This window comes from Mesoplodon mirus (assembly GCF_964341445.2).
Source record: "Mesoplodon mirus genome assembly, chromosome: 8".
Classification (NCBI taxonomy): Eukaryota; Metazoa; Chordata; class Mammalia; order Artiodactyla; family Ziphiidae; genus Mesoplodon; species Mesoplodon mirus.
This window is the reverse complement of record NC_138984.1, coordinates 111971402-111997409: the sequence shown is the minus strand read 5'-3', so window position 1 is coordinate 111997409 and position 26008 is coordinate 111971402. Positions and strand designations below refer to the sequence as shown.

Genomic DNA, 26008 nt, shown 5'->3' with positions numbered 1-26008 from the left:
ACCTTAAATGCCATGTTTCTCATTTATTCCCCAGACTGCCCCTCATGGTGTTCATGATGAAGACGCTGGTAAAGGTGTTCATGTCCCAAAGTCACACACAGCAGAGCAGGTGCTCAGACAAACCCAGATCCAGCTGCACTGAGCAATGACTCCTTTGCCCAAACCAGGTTAACTCCCAAGCTCAGCTCATACCTGTTTTAAGGAGAAAAGACCCTCAAAGGTTTCCCTATGTCTGTGTTTTAGAAAAAAAATTTTGTATTGAAGTATACTTGATTTACAATATTGTGTTGGCTTCAGGCAGACAGCAAAGTGATTCAATTATACACACACACACACACACAGGGTTTTTTCATATTCTTTTCCATTATAGGTTATTCTAAGATATTGAAATAGTTCCCTGTGCTACACAGTAAATTCTTATTACTTCTCTATTTTATGTATCTATTTGTATCTGTTAATCCCGTACTCCGAATTTATCCCTCCCCTCTCCCTTTCCCCTTTGGTAGACTAAAGTTTGTTTTCTATGTCTGTGAGTCTGTTTCTGCTTTGTATACAAACTTATTTGTATTATTTTTTAGATTCCACATAGAAGTGACATCATATATTTGTCTTTCTCTGTCTGACTTACTTCACTTAGTGTAATGTTCTCTAGGTCCATCCACATTGCTTCAAATGGTAATTATTTCATTCTTGTTTATGGCTGAGTAACGTTCCAACACGCACACACATACCATATGCCTTTGTAAACCAATCATCTGTTGATGGGCACCTGGGCTGTTTCCATGTCTTGGCTACCATAAATAGTGCTGCTATGGACACTGGGTATCTTTTCGAATACGAGTTTTTATCTTTTCCGGATATATGATCAGGAGTGGGATTGCTGGATTATATGGTAGCTCTATTTTTAGTTTTTGTTTTATTTACTTATTTGCTTATTTATTTATTGGCCACCTAGCGCAGCTTGCGGGATCTTAATTCTCTGACCAGGGATTGAACCCAGGGGCCCCGCAGTGAAAGCGCCGAGTCCTAAACACTGGACTGCCAGGGAATTCCCTATCTTTAGTTTTTTAAGGAACCTCCATACTGTTTTCCATAGTGGCTGCACAAATTTACATTCCCACCAGGTTTCCCTGTATTATTTTGAAATTCATTAACTATTACGTAAGTAAAAACAATGCCAAAATTTGAAGACACCTAATTTCAATACCAGTTTTGAGCTGAGAGTAGAATAAAGAGTCTCAGGATGTGGGAAAGCAACGTTAAAGACAAGAGCAGTTAAGTCCCTCTCTCTAGCTGCTCATCTCCTAGTCTTTAAGAGGGACAGAAAAGGAAAGTGATGGTTTCACAGGTTTCACAGGTATATATACATTAAAACCCATCAAATTGAAGCTTTAAATACGTGTACTTAATCGTACACCAATTATACCACAATACGGTGGCAAAACATTTTCTTTAATTACAAAGAAAAAGGTAATTATGAAAGCCCCTAATTTCTAACCCTGCACTGACACTCCCAGGGGATGGCTCAGTGATAGCTCCTAATTCCCCACAAGTGACTGACTACATCAGAGGAGGAAATGAGGCACTGGTGCCTGGACACACTTGTGACCAGCCACGGTGACGGAAGCGCTGCACCAGGGCAGAGCGCTGCCAACTGCCAGAGCTCATCACCAACATCACACGCCATGCCTGGGGCCGACAGGGCTTGTCAAAAGGTCCAGCCCTCTTGACAAGGTGTTGCCTTCAGGGGAAAACCACAAGGAAAGAGGCCACCAAAAGAGCAGCACTGACACAGTCCTGGCTGGCAAAAGCAGGAGCAGCAGGTCGTCTCAAAAACAGAAGCTTGTGGATGAAGGCGAAGCAGGTCTGGACAGCTCTCTCCTCCGCGAGCCACCCTCTCCCTCCCACTCCTCACAACCCTGCAGCAGCGGCATCCGTTGAGTTAACTCACAGGGGAACACTGCTAAACATGGTCCCACTGGCCTGAAGTAAGAGAGCCTCCTCACAGGAGTCACTAAACTCACATCTGACCAAAAGGATATCAGGTTTTTCATTAAAACTGTCGGAAAATCAAAATATCCACAGAATTAGCATATTTTGAGAACAAGTGCTAGACTTCAAACTTGAAAATCAAATTCGGAATTTCTGGTGCGAGCCAGTTTTCATAGGTTAAAAGGAACCAACAAGGCCCCCCCTTCCTTCACTGTACAATTAAAAAACATCCATGACATAGATGAAACAACTGGAAATATAAATACTGACTGTAGTATTGATAGTATTAAGTAATTATTGTTATTTTTTAGGTGTGATGATATATATTTTTAAATTCATCTTTTAAAGATAATACTGAAAAACCGATGAATGTGATGTCTGAGATTGGCTTCAAAATAATACAGGGGAAAGTGGCAGGAGTACAGATGGAGAAGATCAACTATAAGCTATTAACTGCTAAGTCTAGGGCGTGGGCAGGTGGACCCCGTACTGTGTACTTGTGTGTACTTGTTAACTGCTGAGGCTAGGGTGTGCATAAGTGGCCATCATCCTGCTGTGTACTTATGTATTTTTGTATTTCAAATTTTTCATAATAAAAAGTCTTTCAAGGTGTTTTATAAAGATTAGGTAGACTTATGGATTAAGAGAGACAAGAGACCTAACAAACTCAACTTTATAAAAAAATTCAACATGTAAATTTTGAATAGATCCTATTTCCAAATCTTTTTTTTAATTTTTTGGGACAAATGGGCAAATTTAAATATGAACTATAAAATGTAATGAGAGAATTACTGCTTCTAAGTATGATAACGGTATCGTGGTCATGCAGAAGAGCATCCTCATTATGTTACGATGAGGGTCAAACTGAAGTCCACAGGACACGAGCCAAAAAAGGCTGTAACTCTGAATTGCTTCAAGAAAAAACCAAAAACAAACAACAAAACATACACACACACTCATCTTTATATGGTAGATAAAGCACATACGGCAAAATGATAACTGGTGAATCTCAGTGCTGGATACTATGGACATTCACTACACTGTTCTCTCAATTTTTCTGTATATTTGAAAATGTTTTGTAGTAAATAAGGTGAAAAAACTATAATGCCTTCAGATGGTGACACACAACTGAGAGAGGAGCTAAGAAAACCTCCCAGGAAACAACAGTCACACAGGAGGCTAAAGGAACAAGGAAGGAAGCAGGCAGAGGTCCCCTGCTACTAGGAGATGAACATAAAAGCTTTCTGAGCCTTTAAAAAGGCCGTAAGCTAGGAAGGCACGGCTCTTCAGCAATCTGATCTGAAAGATAACCTGGCAGCTAGGTACTAGCTGGAAGGGCAAATAAAGGTAAAATATGCCAAGGTTCAATACATACAGCCAACCCTCTACAGAAAGCCATGGTTCTATAGGATAAAGTGATGCAAAAAAGAATGAGAAGAGAAAGGAGAACCTGTCTGAGGAAGTGAAGACACACAAGCAATGCATTCATGACCTGAATAAAAAACTGGGAGAAAACGGAGCCCCTAAAAAAGCCATCAATATTCCTAATAAGAAAGTCCATGACAATTTTGTCTCTGTTCAAACTGCAGAAAGAGCCTGGAGCTTGGACTGAAGAGAAGCTGGAAGCTGTCCACCTGAATAAGCTTCTAAGGACACGGTATGAAAGCAAAGTTAGGAAGATCTAAGCATACACCTCTCCAGAGAGAGGCCCTCTGATTCAGAAGCACTCTTCTGGCCTACCACATCCACTGAAAAAAAGGTAAAGTCCCTTATTTACCACAATCAACGATAGGCTAACCTATGATGTCAAGCTTTTCTTTTAAGGGAGGCTAGAGGCCTACTGTTGCAGAAACCCATCCAGCAAGCCTGAGGTCTCTTAATCATCTGAGATATCTTTTTTGTAACACCTGCCTCACATGTACACTTTATTGAAAATAACGAGATGACTCCAAGAAGCTACCATGTGTATGCATTTGTCAGAATACAATGAATGGTATATTTAAAATGCGAGCATTTCACATATGTAAATTTCACCTAAAAACAAAACCTAGAAGAACTGTAAACAAATATTAACAACATGCCCACTGAAGTAGATGGGGAAAAGCATCCTGACATCCACAACTTACTTCGAAACACATGAAGAAACAAGATGGACTGAAGGATGGGTGGAGTAAAATGTTTAATTTTAAAAGTTGATTTTAGGGACTTCCCTGGTGGTCCAGAGGTAAAGAATCCGCCTTCCAATGCAGGGGACGCAGGTTCGATCCCTGGTTGGAGAATTAAGACCCCACATACCGCGGGGCAACTAAGCCCGCGTGCCACAACTACTGAGCTCGCACGCCTCAATGAGAGAGCCCGCGTGCCTCAAACTACAGAGCCCACGCACCCTGGAGCCCACATGCCACAACTAGAAAGAAGCCCACGCACCACAACTAGGGAGAAGCCCGCGCGCCACAACAAAGAGCCCACACACAACTAAGATCCTACGCAGCCAAAAAACGAAAGAAAATTAATTTCTTTTTAAAAGTTGATTTTAAAAAGTTTAATTATAGAATCTTGGCAGTCCATATGTAGATGCTCACTGTGAATTTTTTTCAGCTTCTCTGTATGTTGGAAAAATAGTCACCCACTATTTCTACTAATTATAACAACAATTCTTAACATATATTATCTTACTGCTTATTCTTGTAACTGTGAGCTATGTCCTGAACTCTTGAGAAAACTGATTTTGGTTTTTTGTATGGGCATGAATATTACATCACTTTCTATCCAACACTGAGACAAATCAATTTCAAGGAAAGCAAACATGTCTCCCAGTCAATGAAAAACCAGGTGTGTATAGGCACTTTCCTTTTTGTTTTATATAACACCAGGTCCACTGTCTCACACCAGAGAACCTCAACAGGAGTCTTACAAACTTAAAATTTACAAATACATAAATAAATACACATACATCTCATAGTATCCAAAATAGACACTTTGTGAAATAATATTTAGATCTGCCAACCATTCACAATACAAAACCAAACACACTCATTGCTTGGTCTTTCAAAAACACTAACAGCTTTCCAGATGCTCCTTCCCTAAAGACCATTCATAAGGTGCCACACAGACCACACACTGGCCACAGCCTTCTTGCCCCTCACTCTCAGCAAACATGCATCACCGCAGGCTGACCTCCTCTCTGGGCAGAACTCACGCACAGGGCCACTGCTCTCAGACTGCTGTGAGGGGCCAGCAGCGTTTTACATCGGAACAGATCATTTTTCCCCAGAAGTACCGCACACCACACAAATTTCGTATAATAACTTTCTGAGTATAAGACATTTATGTAGACAGTTTGGAAATTCAGAAACATATAGAGTATGTGAGGAGGAACGACCTGCACCAAACACAGCGTCGTGAAATTTCAGAACCTGGAGACAGAACTACTCAAGAGCACCAAAGAGAAGCCCAGCTCGGTCCACCAAGCATCAGAAAGGTACCGACATTCTCAGCAGCCACAACGAAACCGGCAAACAGTTCGGCGACGTCCTCAACATTCTGAGGGGAAGTAACTGCTAGCCTAAAATTCTATATCCAGACAAACTAACAACGAAGTGAGTGCAGAATAAAATGTTTTCCGACATGAAAAATCTCCAAACTGTGACTCTCCCATATTCTCCTGGGAGATTACTGAAAAAGATCCTCTACTAAAACCAGAGAGTAAACTAAGAAAGGAGACAAGGAATCAAGCAAGAGGAAGGGAAGAGGAGAGAACTCCCTGGGATGATGGAGGAGAAAGACCCAGTGTAAGGCCCAGAGGACAAGCAGCCCAGGCCAGAGTAGGAGAGAGGGTTTCAAAAAGACACCACCAAGAAAAGAAAACACGAACACCTTACGTGGCCTAAAATGCTGAGAAGAGACCCCACACCTGGGGGGAAGTTGAGGGTTTAATTAACTTTGTGGTTACAGAAATCTAATAAAGGACACTAGGTCCAGGGAAGAAAAAGTAACTGCAGAAGAAAACAGCCACTCGTTCAGAGCAGTGAGCAATGCTCACAGGGTCACAGTAACAGGGGTTAGGAAGGAAAATTAGGAATCTTTAAACTATGTGAATGTAAACCTTTAACTTAAGTGAGAGAGAGAAACAGAGGCCATGACCCCACAGCTTGTTAACACACTAATGGTCTTCTCTCCTGTGTGGCCGCCGTAAGTGAAACTTAATTTTTAAAAAAACCTGGGATCTTACTTCATGGACATAATTCTGAGCTTAAAAAGAAAGAAAGTGGCATATCGTAAAGCATTTCCACTTACTAAATATCCCTCATAAACAAGTAATAAGACCAGTTAAACACTGAAATAAACCAATAGTTTAATCAAACCATTACTTTACTAGATATATCTGCACATATACATAAATATTTGCTTAAATGATTATTCTCATTTTTAAGCTTCTATTATATTGCCAAACTGTCCTCCAAAACTGTTTCCCCAATTTATCTGCCATCCAGTCATGCATGGCAGCAACCACAGAAGCCTTCCCATCACTCTTAGCAACGTTTTCATCTTTTAAAAATATGTGCCAATGTAATATCTAAATCACCTCTTACACAGAGCTTACTAAAAAGAACTGAATGTTTTCTTGATGATTTCAGATGATCAATGCAAATGTTAGTTACAGATACTCCTGGCTGTAAATGGGAACAGAACAGCAGCCTGAATGTGCATCCTTGGTGCCTTGGGAGCTTGACTGCGTGCTTGCAGCTAGAATCCTCAAATAACACAGCTGAGGAGATATAATGATTCATTAAACAAAATGCCAAAAATGAAACGTCTTTCCCAGGAGTGACAGGATTTGAGCCACATCTTGCTAATGCTACAGCCCAAACTCTTTCCAATATATTGTTCTGATTCCAAAAAAAGACAGCCCACTCTGGCTGCACATGTACTCAGCCTACTAGGCTTGTTCATGAGGACGAAATGAATATCACCTCCATTTCCAGATTCTGAGTGATGGAATCTTTCAGCAAAAGACATGACATCTCCTCACAAGGTTCTCTAAAACCTCCCTATGTCACACTTGTAAGAGCTAAGAAATAAGCAGTGTTAGGGCTGCAAAAGTGCTTTAAAAGCCACATACACAACCCCTATACTATATACCAGCTTTGTCCGAAAATCTGGTGGTGAGAGAACCAGAACATTAAGAAAGCAGCAGAAATAGAGAAAAATTTTGTTTAATTTTTCTATAGTGACAATTTTGGCTTACTCATCACATAAGAAAAAAAGCCCACTGAAAAAGGAAATTTAAAAATTCAAGCTATGAAAATGCTGAGGATCCCAGAAAAAGAAGGGAGCACAGCTGCAGCCTAGACTCAGATCAGGTGGCTGCAAGCACTTGCATGACACTGGCAGGACCTTCCAAGTGCCTTTTATCTTTTTCATTCGCAAATTTCACATACATCTTTATTCCCAGCTTCTCCTAAAAACCTGAAGATCTGGCAACGCTGGGCCAGCAGTATGGCAGCCGACACCTATCCAGCACCCATCAGTGGACACCCCTTTCAACAAGGCAGGCCCTCTTGGCAGCCACCGTTCCCACCAAGACCACTACTCCCACCTGCCCGCCCCAGCTTCTGGGTTAGAGGAACAGCTTGAGAGCAGTCTTGGAAAAGAGGCAAGAAAGGGTCCATCTCCCTACAAGAAAGGAAACACGCGAGAGATGAGGAATGGCACCTGTTCTACAGGTTGGCCAGAGGAGGAAGCTATCAGACACCAGCACCAGCCCGCTAAACACCAAACTTTCCCTTCAGGGGAGCACTGCACACCCTGGGCAAGGAAAACGGCTTCACCAGCCTCAAATAAACCTGAGGCTCTTTTTGTAAAAGAATAAGAAAGTTGGAAGCTTTTAGTACATTTTTACATCAATTTGTACTCCACAGAGAAAATGAGTACAAGTGAGCTACGCTGGAGAATTCTAGAACAGTGACATTTTATGGTGGTCTGCAGCATGATCACATACAGTAAAAAAAAAAAACAACTAATACCTATGCAAACATAAACTTCAATCCATTCCTACCACCATATAGAAAAAGTAATCCAAAATGGGTCATAAACCTAAATGTAAAACCTAAAATTATAAAGCTTCTAGGAGAAAACCTTTGTGATGTTGGGTTAGGCAAAGATTTCTTAGAAACGATACCAAAACCGTGATTCATAAAAGAACAAGATGATAAAGTGAACTTCATTAAATTTAAAAACTCTTGCTCTTTTAAAGACACTGTGAAGAGCCACAGACTATGAAAATATATTTGCAGATCATATATCTAATAAAGAACTCTCAAACCCAACAATAAGAAAACAAACTTAAAAACTGACAGGCAGAAAAAGATGTACACAAACACTTAACCAAAGACACACAAGTGGCAAACAGGCACATGAAAACATGTTCAACATTATTAGTCATTAGATAAGTTCAAATTAAAACTACAGTAAGATATCACTACATATTCACTAGGATGGCTAAAATTAAAAGGAATGACTATATCAAGTATTAGCAAAGATATAAAGGAACCTGAACTCTCCTCCACCGCGGGTGGGAACATAAAATAGCACAACTCCTTTGGAAGACAGTGTGGCAGCTCCTTACAAAGTTAAACATACGCCTGCCTGAAGAGCCAGCCACTCCACTCCTCTGTATTTACTCAAGAGAAATGGAAGGGTATGTCCACATAAAGAACGTACACAAGTATTCACAGCGGTTTCATGTGTAACAGCCTCAGACTGCGAACAGTCCCAATGTTCATCAACCAGTGAGTGGATAAGCAATCTGTGCTATTTCTGTACAATGCAATACTACCCAACAATAATAAGAAACGAACTACTGATATACACTGCAACATGGATGTCAAAAATTATCCTGAATGAAAGCCAGTCCCCCTGAAAGGGCATTCGATATGATTCACTTCTACAAAATTTTAGAAACTACAAACGACCTGTAGTGAGAGAACACAGATGAGTGACTTCCTGGAGCCTAGGTGAGGTCACAAAGGGGCAGGAGAAAACTTCTGGGGATGAGGGATATGTTCACTCTAGACTGAGAAGATGGCATACATCGTATCAAGTACCCTTTAAATGTATGCAGTTTACTGAATGTCATTCAGACCTCCAGAGAGCTGCTTTAAAAAAGTTAAACAAGATGAGATGTTTCACAAAAGCAGACAGTGGTGCCATTTGGCCCTTAACTAATCTAGTGAGTAATAACATAATACTGCTTGTCCCAGGGAAGGGATGTTCCGTTAACAGATCCCAAAAGGCGGCACAAAGCAGCAGGTTCTCTAGTTCTTGGGAGAGAAAGAGTGTGAATAAAAGCTATGCAAAAACAAAACAAAATCTCTTTTAGAAAGAACAGGTCAATGTGTCAAAGAGCTAGGGATTTAAAGTTGGGACTCTAGGCTTCACTGTGTCTTAGTCATGGGAAACCTTCTTACTGCGAACATTACTCTGGTGTAAGTGCAGGGAACGTGAAGTCAAGGAGAGAAAGCTTGGGAGCAGGAAGACCATGCCAAGAAGGTCTTTCTCTGGGTGAGCTACAGGGTGAACAAAGGCAGTCAGAGTGGGAATGGAATGCGAGTCACAGACAGAAGGGCCACAGAAGGAAGAAGAATTTTATGATTATCAAACTCGAAGAACTAAGGAAAAGGACACTGCTGCTGTGCCCTCTCCTGTCAAGTTAACTACGGGAGGCTAGGGGTTCCGAGGGACAAAGAAGCACCCCAGCAGACCTGTGAGGCTGAGCCTTCGGGTCAGAGTGTAGGCCACCACTGCTGCAGCACAATCACAAAGTCCATCCTGGGTGAATAAAGCCTGGAACGAGCCAACACCAAAATGCAGGCTCAAAGAGGAAAGTCCCATTAAAAAAAAACTGTCTTTACAAGGACCAGACCCAAACAAATTCCACTTCCAATTGTACCACTTGACTTCTAAAATCTGAAACTATTTTCATGCACCTCACATAGACAATAAGACTTTCTTTTAAAGCCATAATCAAGGTGCTCAAGTTCTAGAGAGAAATCAGTTATCTCTAAAAATGTCAGCAACATGGAAATTCTACTTATTAACATGGCAACATGATCTTTAGTTCCTAATAATCAACACTATTTCATAAACACATACATGTTCTGGCACGACTTGTTTACCTGTAACAAGCTATGACTGGAATGAAGATCCATGTTGTGGAAGCACGCCAGAAATGCAATATATTGATACAAAGCTTTATGTGCAATAAAAATTAAGCTCTTATTGTACTTACTAAGAAGCCTAATTTTATGAACCAATAAATCAATTCGACCCCAGATCCCAATTCTATAACCACCCTTCTCAAGATCCATCCACTTGACATTCTCCCCCAGCCACACGGACAAAGCACTTTTGCCACACAGCACATACGGCCTGCATACCTGTTTGGAAGGTAGGATTCGCTCCAGGGTACATGTTGGGGGAATAGGCAGGAGCTGCTGCTGCATAGCCCATGGGGAAACCAGCTGGAGAAAAACAAAAGAACAGTGTGATTTTAAAACCAGGGGGCTCCCACAGACCCAGCTGTCCTCAGCGTCTTCACCACAACCCCCAGACTGACTTCCAGAGCCCAACAGCGCCATGGGCGCTGAGCAGGTGGTCTCTACATGTCTCCTCTCCTCAGAGCTGTGATGGGTCACAATCATAAACACGTCTTTTAAACCTAAGAGTATAAATGCTTACAACTTTCTACAATTAAAAAAATTTATTTGACAGAAACTGAATTAGAATGAAGTAAAAAAAAAAAAAACCTAAGCTGAAGTCAGAAAACTCTCAATTCTTCTGGCAGTTTTATTTTCGTCTCTAATCACCTAATTTATTACTTAGCAAGAGTAATAAGAGTGTTGTGAGCTTCACATGCTAAACGGGCTCTAACCAGCACCATACACAAATGGAACTGGGAAAAATCCAATCACACATTCCGTTTGCAAGCAGCCTGACCTTTATTAACACAAATGAGGAATCCTTAATAAGACTAAACTACAACCACTAATTGATCACGTGAACACAACAGAAACATCAAGAAAGACGTTAGTGTTTCAGCAGTCAAAACCAGAGGGGCCTCGGTTATTCGCTCCAGGTCCCTCACAGCTCTCAGCTCGATCCATTCACCACGTGACAATGGGGCCTTAAAGAGCCTTCTCTACATTCAGGGCACAGAGCCAAGATGACCCAGGTTCGCTAGTCTTGACTACGACGCAACCAGTTGCGAGAAGCTGTAATCCCTCCAGAAAATTCTAATCTGCAGGGTTCCAAATCAACGCAGTTGAGAAGCACTGTTCCCTCCCACTCCTGTCCGTCTTCCCAGTCACAGTACTGTCCTCCTGACAACGCCCCTTGGCGAGTACCATGGACTGTCTCCTCCAACATCGACTCTATCTCCTTTCTGGCAGGCAGGGGCTGGCAAGCTAAAAACTACACTGCCCAGACTCCCTCTCTTGCAAGAGACTGGAAGTGATCCCAAATCCCGATCACTTCCTAAAAACAAAAACTTAAATACCACTAGCTGCGTAAAAAAGGCTTAGCTTTAAAAGAAATATACTTGCAAATTATTTAGACAAAGGGCAAATACACTTAATATATAAGTAACTTTTAAAGTTAAAAAAACAAAAACCCAAAAGAAAAAAACCAACGGAAGACATGGACAGAGAGAACTGCCAACTACCATTTCTAGCTTCAGGCTGGCACAAATCCAAAAGCTGAGGACACGCTTTCTTGGCAAGGTTGTGGGGTAAACAACAGTCTCACACCCTTCTGGTAGGAGTGCAAAGCCGTAAAAATCCTACGCAAGAAGGGAAATCAGCAGTACCTTTAAAATTACATCTGTGTTAGAAGATGTGGTATACCTACAACGGAGTATTACTCAGCCATTAAAAAGAATGAAATAATGCCATTTACAGCAGCATGGATGTACCCGGAGATTATCATACTAAGTGAAGTAAATCAGACAGAGAAAGACAAATATCATGTGGTATCACTTATATGTGGAATCTAAAAAAAAAAAAAAGATACAAATGAACTTATTTACAAAACAGAAACAGACTCACAGACTTAGAGAAAGAACTTAGGGTTGCCTGGGGGGAAGGGTAGGGGGGAGGGATAGATTGGGAGTTTGGGATTGACGTGTACACGCTGCTATATTTAAAATAGATAATCAACAAGGACCTACTGTATAGCACAGGGAACTCTGCTCAATATTCTGTAATAACCTAAATGGGAAAAGAATTTGAAAAAGAATAGATACATGGGGCTTCCCTGGTGGCGCAGTGGTTGAGAGTCCGCCTACCGATGCAGGGGACACGGGTTCGTGCCCCGGTGCGGGAGGATCCCACATGCCGCGGAGCGGCTGGGCCCATGAGCCATGGCCGCTGAGCCTGCGCGTCCAGAGCCTGTGCTCCGCAACGGGAGAGGCCACAACAGTGAGAGGCCCGCGTACCGCAAAAAAAAAAAAAAAAAAAGAATAGATACATGTATATGTATATGTATAAGTGAATCACTCTGCTGTACACCTGAAACTAACACAACATTGTTAATCAACTATGCTCCGATATAAAATAAAAATTTTTTAAAAGAATAACAGGAAAAAAATAATCACATCTGCATTTACTCTCTCCACTGGCAATCCCATCTCAAGGAATGCACCCTGAGGATAATTTTCACAAACACTATCAACTGCAGTATTACTGGAATAGCAAAAGACTTCAAACAACATACCCATGCAAAGAACTGGTTGAATAAAACTATGGAAACCCCCACAAGATGAAGGGTTATGCAGCAGTACTATGTACTATAAAATACAAATAAGAACAAGGCAAACCTTTGTGAACCGACAGGGAACAATCATGAAGTTGACAAACCCAAGTGACCACCACCACCTGCATCTCTATTCCAGAAAACCACCTGCTGTTCAGCCGGGGGGGGGAGGAGGATGCGGGCGGAGAGCCTTCAGCAGCAGGGCTTTCCAGGGCCACTTCTGCCTGCCGAGGCCTCCTCTAACTGCCAGTGCGGCCCCAGGGCTCCCCAACGAGCCCGCTGACGCTGCACACTCGCATCACACTCCCACACCCAGTACTGCTTCCACCCCGCCAGATCCTTACAAGCGTTACCCACCCCTACGACGTGTGAACTCCTAACTCCATCTCAGTGTCCGATACCCTCGTGCAACAAAGGCGAAATGAGAATACATGGACATAGTTGGCCTGGGGGCATGATATGTCTGTGTCCCCTCCAAAATTTACATGTTGAAACCCTAATCCCCAATGTGATGGTATTTGGAGATACTTAATCGTGGTAATCATTTCACGACATATACATACATTAAATCATCACGTACACCTTAAAAAAACCCATGTTGTACAACCTAAATATATATGGTTTTTATTTATCAATCATACCTCAGTAAAGCTAGGGAGGAAAAAAAGATCAAGCAACATGCTGTGTGGTTAACAAAGGAAGATATCAATGGATCACCTATCATTTTTAATACACTTGTTTATTACATTCCATGAAAAAAACACTAGGAATGGCAAGACACAGGACCTTATGGGTGAAAAAGAAAAAAGAAAAAGAAAAAAGATAATACAGACCACGGGTGATCCACAGACTGCAGTCACCCAACAAGGTCTTTAAATTGTGTATTTCTTATGACTTAGAAAACTAGAGCTCAGGTTTGCTCCAAGCTGCCCCTGCTGTTTAGAAGAGCCATGCGGGGAGCTGTGGTCCCTGGTCAAGCCCCTGCCCTCCGTGCTCCGCCCGCGGGTGGGGAGGGGCCAACCTGTGCATCCGGAGGGGAATCCAGGAGGGGGAGCTGCAAAGGACTGGGTGGGGCTTCGGAGCTCCTCCTGCTGAAGTTGGGGAAGCGAGGGAGCGGGTGGGGGGGGTGCAGGGTCCCAGAGCTGGACCCGCCGCGGTGGGACCCAGCATCCTAGCCTCCCCTCCCCCACCTTACAGTAGGTTCCAATAATATTTAATTGCATCTCGGGCTCTTGGGCTTAAAACTCATCCACAGGCTCGCAGGTCCCTTGACTGCGCTCCTTCCTCTATTAGATAAAGTAGCGGGGGGCCGGGGGGGGGGGACAGGACACGACGACGACAGGGAGGGGCCTGGAGGGACCCCTGAAGTGCTGGCCTCAGCTGACTAAAGAGGTCAGGACCCACGCTGTCACAGACCCCTGTCAGAGGACCCCTTAGGGCGGAATTGAGGGGGATAGTTAGGAGGTGGTCTGTGTCAAGTGAGCATGGATCACCATGGGGTGGGGAGCAGGCTGACCCCTGAGAAGTACTGTTAAAAAGATGCGTTCCTCCCTCCCCTGGAAGGATGTGGGTGGGCTTGAAGGCTCCGGTCCCCCCACACACACTCTTTCCAGGCCCGACTGCACCTCTGGCGCCGGCCTTGCTAGCCTGGCTTCCAGTCCTAGAACTTGCCAGGCTCCAGGGGAGAATGTGGGCTGCTGAGAGGGTCGCTGGGGGCTCAAGCTGCCCCTGGGTTTCGCAGGTGGAGGGAGGAAGGGTGAAGGCAGTAGTGGGGTGGGGCAGGGAGGGGTGAGTGCCCTGGGAGACCCTGAGAGAGAACCCCCCCCCCAGCCCCTGCCCCCTGCCGCTGAGCCGGATGCCCGAGGCTTTCCGTGCCTCTGGGAGGAGCCTTGCTTCTTCACCCCTGGGCTCAGAGCCACGCGGAGCCCACTCCTCACCCTCCGGCTGCTGTGCCAGGGTTTTCCTTTACATGTTGCTCTTGGCTCATCTGGCTTTCAGTTCCCTGAACAGCAGTTTCGAGCTCTCCAAGCTATTTAAAAGTGTTCTCCTTAAAGTGAGACTAAAGCCCACTCTTCTGGAAAAACGACCTCCACTTCAGAGGAGATATTTTTTCTCCCCATTTCTTCCTTCTACTGCCCTCTGAACAGTCAAGCCAGAGTCAAGCAGCTCTGCGAGCACTAAGCAAGATAAACACAAAGAAAATCACATCCAGCCATTTCACAGTCAAAACAAAGATATTTTAAAAGCAGCGGGGTCCGGGGGCAGGGAAGGGATATACTAACTCCAAAGAAACAAAAATAATTCTGACAGAAACCGGAAGACAATACAACTGCCTTTAAAGTGCTGAGAGAAGATCACTGCCAACCTAAAACTGTATACTCAGTATGGTAGGCAAACCCCGCCCCCCCAGAAAATACATCATCAAATCCCTGGAACCTATAACTGTTACCTTATTTGGAAAAAGAGTCTTTGTAGACGTCAGTTAAGGACCTTGAGATAATAAGACCATCATGGATTACGGGTGGTGGGGGCCTGAACCCAATGCCAAGTGTCCGCATACGAAACACAGACGAGGAGGAGACAACGTAACCGTGGAAGTCAACGCCGGAGCGACGCTGCCACAAGGTATTCGTGTCAAGGAACGCTGAAAGCTTCCAGGAACTTCAAGAGGCAAGCAAGGATTCTCACCGCGAGCCTCCCGAGGGTGTGGGGCCCTGCCAACACCTGAAGTTTGGACTTCTGGCCCCCACAACTGTGAGAGAATAAGTTTCTGTGGTTTTTAAGCCACAAACGTTGTAGCAATTTGTTTCAGCAGCCACAGAAAACCAACACACTCATCAAAAATATGCTTCAAAAATGAAAGCAAAATAAAAACATTTCACAAACCAAAACAAAATTCACTGCTAGCAGACATGCAGTAAAAGGGGAGACGAGACGAGAGGAGGGGGGAGGGGGAGGGGGGATGGGGAGGGGAGATGGGGAGGGGAGGGGGAGGAGGGGAGGAGGAGGAGGAGGGGAGGGGGAGGAGGGGAGGGGAGGGGGATGGGGAGGGGAGGAGGGGAGGGGGAGGGGAGGAGGGGAGGAGGGGAGGGGGAGGGGAGATGGGGAGGGGAGGGGATGGGGAGGAGGGGAGGGGATGGGGAGGAGGGGAGGAGGGGAGGAGGGGGAGGGGAGGAGAGGGGGAGGGGAGGGGAGGAGGGGAGGGGAGGGGAGGAGGAGGGGAGGGGATGGGGAGGGGAGGAGGGAAGAGGGGATGGGGATGGGAGGAGGGGAGGAGGGGGGAGGGGGGGGAGGAGGGGAGGGGAGGGGAGGGAGGGGAGGAGGGAGGGGAGGGGAGGAGGGGAGGGGGAGGGGAGGGGAGGGGAGGAGGGGAGGGAGGGAGGGGGGAGGGAGGGGAGGAGGGGAGGGGAGGGGGAGGGGAGGGGGAGGGGGAGCAAAAAGTGTTGTAATCTTTAGAGTCATCACTAAATAGCAAAAGAATTTTTCAAAAATTAAAAGAAGGAAAAATTTAATGAAAAATACTCAGTTAATCCAAAAGAAGAAAGTGAACAAAATAAAAAACAGGTGCTATCAATCAGGAAATAACAGTAAGATGGTGCATATGAACCCAATTATTGTCATTCCTCAGTACCCTAGGGGTATTGGTTCCAGGACACAATACCCAAAATCCACAGATATGAAGGGCTGACCATATGTCGGTTACCATGTTACTACAATTAAAAGGTGAAGTTGTTGGGAAGTGTTTCTTTTTTCCCATTAAATGTAAATTTTAGAAAGTTATGGACAAGCCTCTCCATTTACTGGTATAAAAGTATAAAATGGGATAAAAGCACTTTCTTTCCTTGTAATGTCTTGCTAGTTTTTGGTACTTAAGTTATGCTAGCCTCAAAATTCTGTAGGCACATTATTGCGCTATGTTTAACTCCCACTCCCATTCAAAATACCTAGAGTGGTTACTAGTTCCTACATTAAACCCTTGCTGATCTAGAGAGAGTTCTATGAAAGTCAAGGAGACTAAAACCAAGAAAATAGGCAAGAGAGGTATAAAGAAATGGATACAATAAGAAGAAACCATAAAATTTTAAAAAGATTTAAAGTGACAGAAATTTTCTTTTAAATGTAATTTTTTTTTTTTTTTTTTACGCGGGCCTCTCACTGTTGTGGCCTCTCCCGTTGCGGAGCACAGGCTCCAGACGCGTAGGCTCAGCGGCCATGGCTCACGGGCCCAGCCGCTCCGCGGCACGCAGGATCCTCCCGGACCTGGGCATGAACCCGTGTCCGCTGCATCGGCAGGCGGACTCTCAACCACTGCGCCATGAGGGAAGCCCTTAAATGTAATTTTAAGACCAAATAAACCCCTAAAAAAGTGCACATGGGAGGGAGATGCAAGAGGGAGGAGATACGGGGATATATGTATAGCTGATTCACTTTGTTCTAAAGCAGAAACTAACACACCATTGTAAAGCAATTATACTCCCGTAAAGATGTTCAAAAATAAAATAAAATTTTTAAAAGTGCACAGAACTGGTAATGACAGGCAACCAGTGTTTCATTATATAGTCTCTCAGGTAATGCTAATACCATCAGGTTTTGCCTATTCCCTGGTTTCAGATTTCCACAGGATTCTCTTCAGCTATTTAGCCTTCTGTTTAAACTAGTGTTCATTCGTTAAAGACAGCAGGCCTTATCACTAAATCACCTTTTACCAATTCTGGAAAATCCTGGCACTCCTTTTCTTCTAGTCTCTCTGCTTAGTCCTTCTGCAGCTTTTAATTCTCCTCAAAACTTCTCATCCTAATACCTCTACTTCTTAACCAGTCTGTTTCCCCCTTTCCTTACACTGCATTCTGGTCCTCCCTTTAGCAGTGTTTTATCTGCAGCTTAACTTGAATTTTGTTCAAACCCCCCTTTTTTTTTCCATTTAAGTTCCAGTTGGTTCTTTGCGATATGACTGTTTCTTTTGCATCTTCAGTAATTCTAAACATGCTTGTGTGATATGGTTTCTACCTGGTTTGTTCCTGCTGTCTATCGTGACTGGTGACTCTGACATGACGAATAACATCACAGTGTTCTGTAATAATTCTGACTTGTTAACAAGCAGAACTTTGTGGGAAACCCACACAGCCTGGGGTGAGAACATTTGCCTCCACAGCAGTTCTGCACCTGCTGCTGTCAGGTGCTCCAGGGAATAGTGCCGCCTAGAGACTATTTTTTAATGTTAGTTTCTCGATGTACGGACCCCCGGGAAGGACAAGTAACTCAAAGTAGAGCCTGAAACATCCCTGAATAGTTACAAATTCTTAGAAAAGAGTTCTCCCTTCCCAGAGCCCAAGCAGAAACTGAACTTCCCCGTGGAGCCAGTGCATGGATTGTTTAGTCTACCTCTCCGATGGGAGTATCACCCTCTGGAGGAATCAGACTGATGAGGGGTCCCACTCCAACTCCCAGCCTTACAAGGGCCAAAGGCCTCAATTTCTGTCCCCAAATGGGTTGCTAAAACCCACAAATAACAAATGCCCCTAGGATAGGTGCATCAACTCAATGGCCAAATGCTCTGGTTTTTATGTCGCTTTCATGTTCAGCTGCAGAAATCTCTTACACTTTCTTGCAAGTTCAGTTAAACGTTTTTGAAATGTTTTATTCAACTTCCCAGGGGTTTTTAGCAACAGGGTTTTAAGAGTATCTGTTCCACCATATCATCTAAACCCACAATGGTAATACTACAAATAACTATTCCTTTCAATTAGGACAACAATTTGCTATTTTTGACCACCAACTCCTATTCCCCCAAACTGTGCTTCACCCCCTCCATCAGAGCCCATGTTGCGCTAGCAGACTTCAGTAAGGTGGGGAACATGACTCAGGCCTAAATTCATCAGTAGACTCCCCTCCTGGCCCCGGGTGCTGGCGTGGAGGGAACAAGATGAGAGCCAGAGCCAGATGAAGAGACTCACAGCCAAGGGAGGGGCTGAGCACGACAGAACCACAAAGGGGAGAAGTGTGACCTGTGACCCACGCTGAGAGGACACTGAGGAAGTGAAGCCGAGCACAGGAAGTAGAGAAACTAGACGCCAGTCCCCACCCTTGAAGCCACCAGACCAGCCTTTGACCAAAGCCAGACCAAGCTCCTGATTTTTCAGTTCCATGAGCCAATACATTTTCTTCCCTATCTAAGCCACTTGAGCTGGGTTTGTCCATCAAAAGCATTCTTAGTGACACAGAAATTCACCACGTGTTCAAAGTTCAATAATGGAAACAAAATTTTATTTGCTTACCTGGATAACCAATTCCTTTGGCATTTGCATAGGGAACCCCAGAAGAACCCGGGCTATAAACAGGATTCATGATTTCAAGAACTAAAAAGGGAAAAAAAGTGATTTAGCCAAGCACTTTTGTTCTCAGGTTTTTCTCCATCATCAGTCTCAAAAGAACAAGAGTCCTTTCTCGAGTATATTATAAAACAAGGCATTTCATGCCGCTGCCAACCAACAGGGAACAGAAAAGGAAAGCCAAAGTCCTAATGGGTGCTCACCAGGACACTACAGGCTTTCCTTTATAACTCTCTTTGGTCCATCAGAAGCTAAGGGAAAAAGAGTGTTCTCTGTGTCCCTGCTTAAAACCGTGAAAAAACATCTATAAAGAATCTAAATGTCCTTATAACAGAGAACAGTCTTAACCAGATCTATCCAGAGCATGAAATAGCATGCAGCTGCTTTTTAAAGTGTTTAACAGATTGATATGTTAATTGGGGGAAAAAACGGTACAATACTGTAATGCAGTAGTACGCTCCCAAATTGGCACCGACACACACGGGCATATGCAACTCTAGTACACACAGAAAGCAGTCTGGGAGGAAGTTAAAGTATGAACAGTGATTGCCTCTAGAGGGGTGGTGCAGTGTTCATTTTGTACTTTTCTCTATTTCTGAAGTAACTTAGCTTAAATACATGTCTATGTCCTAAAAAAAGGCAAATGAGCACAGCCCAGCAACTCTAGTAACCCATTCTATAATTCCCAACCTTTTTGCCTGAAAAGTTCAAGAACTTGCACAGCTACAACCATGGTTTTATCCCTTCCTCTGAATTTTAACACCCAGTGTATTCTTATAGTGTGAGCTTAATTAAGACCATTCAGTATTCCCTGACTTATGTGGTGGTAAGAACAAAGGGGATCTTAAATTTAAAAATAAAAACAGCAATGCGGGGGGGGGGCAACAGGTATATGGGAACTCTGCACTTTCTGCTCAGTTTCGCTGTGAACCTAAAACTGCTCTTTAAAAAAAGTCTATTTAAAAAGAAAAACAGGCAGTTCCCTGGTGGCACAGTGGTTAGGATTCCGGACTTTCACTGCCGTGGCCGGGGTTCAATCCCTGTTTGGGGAACTGAGATCCTGCAAATTGTGTGGCATGGCCAAAAAAAAAAAAGAAACAAAAGAAAAACATAAAATGTACATGTATTTGCTTTAGTGTCTGCCTTCCCCACCACATCCTCAGCTAGAATGTAGATAGGGAACTGGAACTTAGCCCTATTTGCAGTAACTTCAGCCCCAATAACAATGTCTTACACAAAAAAAGGTGCAACTACCTGCTGACTTTCTAAAAAACACATGCACCTCAAAACACTCCAGGTATCAGATTCCATTACAAAGGCAAAATGCAAAAACAAACCACTTCATATTTTCAGCTCACCTGACTCAGAATATTTACAACCAAGCAGTTCAGTAGAAACTATACCTGGTCAAGTCCTTAGCCTTTGTAACAAATTCTAAAGTAGAAATAAATTTGGGATACTCAGAATATTTACAACCAAGCAGTTCAGTAGAAACTATACCTGGTCAAGTCCTTAGCCTTTGTAACAAATTCTAAAGTAGAAATAAATTTGGGATATCAGTGACTGATATTGATACTCATTACCTAAGTAATTATCTTATTTCTTTAACTTCCAAACCAAAAGGCAGAGATACTTTTTGATGCCATGACATCCAGAACCACAGCTAAGACAGAAGTCTAGATCAGTGCTGTACAACAGTACTTTCTACAAGGATGAAGATGTTCTCTATCTGTGCTGTCCAATACAGCATCTGTTAGCTACAAGTAAACACTGAGCACCTGAAAAATGTGGTTAGAACAGGATCCGATTTTTTAGTTTATTTAACTTCAATCTAAATCTAAAGAGTCACATGTGGCTATAGGCTACCACCCTGGACAATGCAGATCTACAGAACAGACTACAAAGAAACAAGAATAGGAAGGCATAGGAAGTAGACATGAGAATCAACTGTATTTTACACCACAGTTTAAGAATAAACAAATTGGTAACTGCCAATCCCCATTTTCCTGCACTTTTAACCTATTTTTGGTGGACATACAACATAAGGATGTGGAGGTCTTCACATATTTTATCTACTTCTCTGGTTCGACTCTCATCTCTGGAGAAGTGAATACTTCCCAAAACTCTATTTCTCTATTCTGTGCCAGGATCTAATTTCATTTTCTTAATTGAACTCAAGATAAGTAAAGCACTACGCAAAGGTCACAGGGGAAAAAAAGGCGCAGTCCCTGTTCTGAGTTTACAATCTAGAAAAGTAGCGTCCAATAGAACTTTCTGTGAAGATGGAAATGTATGTCTGCTCTGTCCACACAGAGTAGTCACTAATGGCTACTGAACACCTGAAATACGGCTAGCACGACCAAGGAACTACATGTTTAACTTTAATTTTAATTGAACAGCCACATGTAGGCGATGGCTACTGTACTGGACAACACAGGCCTGTAAGACAGAAGACATAAATAATGGTGATTCAGGCCAAGGGTGTTAAGTGCCATAAAGGAATAAAGTGTTCGAGGGTTGAGTGGGGAGAGCAAAAATTCAAGGAGGAAGAAAGGAAGGGTCAGGAATAACTTGGATTACGGAGGTACTGCTTCCAATAAGCTCTAAACAGGTAGGATCTTGAAATGCCACAGAAATTAGAAAATGCAAGAGGCACTCTTTATGGACATTACAACTGGGCTTGTCTGGAGCTTAGGCTACATGCAGGGAATCAGCAAAGATGATTATGGAGACATAGGTTAGACTGAAACCGTGTGGAGACCCTTAAATGTGGGGCTGAGCAGGAGATGTCACCTGGTAGGACATGAAGCCGATGAACAGCGTAGCGTAGCAGTTAAACACAGGAATTACCGTTTGACCTGGCAATTCCACTCCTAGGTATATACCCAAGACAAGTGAAAACGTACATCCATACAAAAACTTGTACATGAAAGTTTATAACAGCATTATTCATAACAGCCAGGAACTGCAGACAACTCCAGTGAAGCACTGAATACCACAGGGCTCTCCTTTCATGATCTGGCTTACATCTAAACCAGCAATACAATCCTACTCCACATTTGCCACTAAAAAATGTATAAAATTGCATTTGAATTCTAAATACCATAAGTTCCAAACTAACCAGAAGTTACGTTTCCTGAAAGCACTTATACTTCCCAAGAGGCTAATAATAACTATTTCCTAAACTGATTAAGAAGTCATAATTAAAAATTATAGGTTAAAAAATAACAGTATTAACAAAAGAAAATGTTTGTACAACTTCTGTGAACAACTGTCATACAGCTTTTTAAATTACTTGTTCATATGATGAGAGATTCCCCAAAGATTGTGAGCCTCAAGGGCGAGGAAAATACCTTATTCAGCCCTGTCCCCCTGTATCTCACTAGTGCTTGGTCCAGAAATAGCTCATATTTTCTGAATGTTCTTTAATAAAAGAACTGTCCAATGGAAAATAGAGGACTCTTCGTAGCAATAAATATGAAGTTGAGACATTTACTTAAAATCTAATTCAGAATTGTTGAAACATATCTGTTATTGATTAGTGGATATGAACGCTGAACCCACTGACCAATCTTAACATCACTAACAGTCAAACTACTTATTATCTGCATCCTCATATGATGGAATTACTCTGCATCATCTGAGGTGCGACTAAAACACTAAAATCTGAATCCAATGCAGCCTATACATCTACCTCCCGGGTTACAGAAAAAGGCAAGAGCTAGAGGAAAATGCTGAACACCATGAAGCAATCAGACAAAGCCAAAAGGAGGGCATTCTAGAGGACAAGGGGGTCCCATTTCTTCACTAAGTCAATGGTCTGGGAAAAGGTGGAAGGTGGAGAGAAGGATAGTTCTAGATTAAGACAGATTTAATAAAGGCCAGAAGAGACTTTTGTTTGGATCCTGATTTTAAGACGGAAAAAACCGTAAAAAGGTTATTTTAAGGATTTGAGGATGCAAATGAATATGGGCTAGGTATCAAACGGCATTAAACAAACATTAATTTTGTTACATGTGATAACAGTATTTTGGTTATGTAAAGATGCATCAATTTTTAGAAGTACATATTAAACTATGTAAAGATAAAAATGACATGAAGTCGTAATTTAAAATATTTCTACATAAAAGAGATTGAGATATTGGGTATATGGCTGTACGCTGTATTTTTATACTTTTTAAAATGAAAAATTAAGGAAAAAACCCACCATCACCACTCTGCCTGGGATTCTAGTGTCACTGGCCACCCAGAAACCACCAATTTCTCAGTCTGATTTGGTGTGGGCCGAAGATCACAATTCCAAGGCTAGATGCTAAGGGTATCACTTTTTTTTTTTTTAAGTTTTTCATTTGTAATGACTCAAATGTCAGAATCCCTATGGGTGGTTTGACACCTGCAGCAAAATAAGTTAAGTCTCAGATTTACCTTTAAAAAAGAAAATAACAGCAAAAATTTCTTAATATGAAAATCCAATAATAATCAGAGGGAAAGTATATTTAAGACCCATCACTGTACTACTTTCTCTAGTCTCAACATACACCGACCTAAACAAAGTTCCCACACAAAATAGTAATTCTAAAACTTTAAAGGCCTTGTCTTAGTATTTCATATCAAGAAAACTAATGTCGAGGGGCTTAACTTCTCTCAGACAGCAATATACAAGATACAATCCCTTTAATACAATCTAAACTGGAAATTCTCGGTAACATCTGGTAACATCAAGAGTATATAATAAGATAAAATTCGAATCTCCCCCAAACTCTACCTTCACTATCAAGGTTTGCAATCTATTTGCAAAATCCACATTTTTCTGCACAGAACAACTGGAGAGACTTCAATGATACAGACATAAAGTGGAACACAGACACAAAAAAGTAACCATTAACTCTAGTACACTGGGGTACCGTTGTTGCTTTAAAATTGCTCTCAACTGGTCCAGGAAAAGAAGCTGTTTACATAAGACAAGTCTGGTAGACAAAAATTTGCCTGTAAACTACAGAACCTAAAAAAACTTAAAATATTCTTTAATTGCACTTGTTTTCTTTTTTAGTACTTCCAATCCTCTACCTCTGTGGCATTACCCTACACCTTTTCCCCATGTTTGAAAATTCAAATAATTCTGACGTCACAATTCTGTCTAACCTTAAAATGGAAATGAGCTGAAAGGCAGTTGTAGAGCAGAATACTAACTATAAAAATCCTAACAAGTATATCAGGGCCTGATAGGAGGGCAGAGGCAGTAATAGCAACAGCAGATGGTGCTTCCTCCTTCCTCCTGGGTTGCAGGCACTTGCCTTACACACAGCCCAATCCTTCCACTATTCCCAAGGGCTGGAGGCAGGAAGAGGGGACGCTACCTGCTCGGCCTGTCCAGTGACTGCAGCACAGAACCTAGAGCAAGACTACAGTCTCCAACTCTTAAAGCCTGCATTTAGTCACAAACGCGACCAAATAAAAGTAACTATGCGAACACTCGTACTAAAGCAAGCCCGATTTATAAAGCTTAAAAGGGACCAAAAAAACTTCGCAGTGTGCAGCACAGTACCTTCAACAGTAGAAAAATTAGCCTTTAATTGTTCAATTCTTGGCTGTCACAGCAAAAATAATCCACTACTTGTTTATTTACCAAAGTTCTAAAATGTGTCCCTACTATTATTGTCAAGTTTTTCATAGACTATTTGAAAAAATCATCTGAAATTACACAAGGATGATTTGAGAACTTAAGGAGGGGAAACTAGACAAAGCTTTTCATTTAAAAAATTGTTTTGCTCGGCAAAACACTACAAAATACTTTTATGAATGACTTTAATGAAGCATTAACTCATACAACCCATTAAATACACGCTTATATACACCATAAAAGAAGACGATCCCGTTTGGGGGTACGTTGTAAAGGCGCATCTCTCTCTCAAAGTTAACCCAGAATGGGCCTCAAGCTAAGCTTCTGCCGGGCAAATGGAATAATGTTTACTCTGTGAGTAAACAAAGTGAATAGTTTACACGCTGGAAATGATGAAAATCCTAAGAACCTTAAACCTAAGGTACAGAAACACCACCCCCACTGCTTCCCCATTTCTTGCTCATTTTCCTGACCTGATCACCTGGACCTTAAAAAGACCCAGAGAACATTCTTCTGCAACGAATGCCCCTCTCACCGGCCCCCAGGCAGCGTCCCCGCCGCCCACGCCGCACCTGCCCGCGCGCCCGGTCGCCCAGCTCCGCCTCCCTCGGGCCTCACCGGCCCGCCCGGTCCCGCGCGGGACAAAGCACCGCCGCGGGCCCGACCTTGGCGCCGCCCAGGTCGGCCGCACAAAGCGCCGCACTTCCGGCAGCGCAAGCCGCCGCCGAGCCCCTCGCGCGCCCCGCCCGCACTCACCGCGCCGCGGCAGCGGCCTGGGCCTCGGTGACCAGCGCTCGCCGGCCCAGGGCGGGCTCGGCGGTCGGGCTCGGCGAGGGGCGCGCGCCGCGGAGGCCTGCTCCGATGCGGGGCTGAGCCGCGAGGCCCCGGTTGCCGCCGCCGCCGCCTCCCGGCCCGCGTTCCCGCTCGCCCCGCTCGGTCCGGTCCGCCTCTTCGCAGCCCGCGCTCCCCGCCAACGCTGCGCAGCCGCTGAGCTCTAACCTCACTTCCGCCTGGAGCCCGCCGCGGCGGGGGCGCGCCGGCACGTGACCTCACGGCACCTTCCGGGCTCGGAGCTGGCGTGCGCGCTCCCGCCGGCGTCTGAGAAGCTCCCGGATGCGGACGCAGCGGGGAGCTTCGCGGCGCCGAGATCCTAGTCCTCGGGCCCTCGGAGTTTGGAGCCTGGAGGGCTGAGTGCCTGAGAGGTCAGCGGCGCCCGGGGCGTTGACTTTTTCGAACAAACGCTCATGTTTTTCCTCAC

General features: G+C 43.6%; 1 protein-coding gene across 1 annotated transcript in view; it reads right to left on the bottom strand.

The window, feature by feature from the left end:
* FAM168B (family with sequence similarity 168 member B) overlaps positions 1–25727 on the bottom strand; it is a 36953-nt gene extending 11226 nt beyond the window's left edge. The window contains exons 1-3 of the mRNA XM_082630163.1: positions 25507–25727; positions 19077–19157; positions 10431–10514 (exon numbers count right to left, since the gene is read on the bottom strand). Coding sequence (XP_082486289.1) covers positions 10431–10514; positions 19077–19146 — 154 coding nt within the window. The 5' untranslated portion in view covers positions 19147–19157; positions 25507–25727. The remainder of the gene's footprint in view (positions 1–10430; positions 10515–19076; positions 19158–25506) is intronic.
* Positions 25728–26008: the final 281 nt, after the last annotated feature.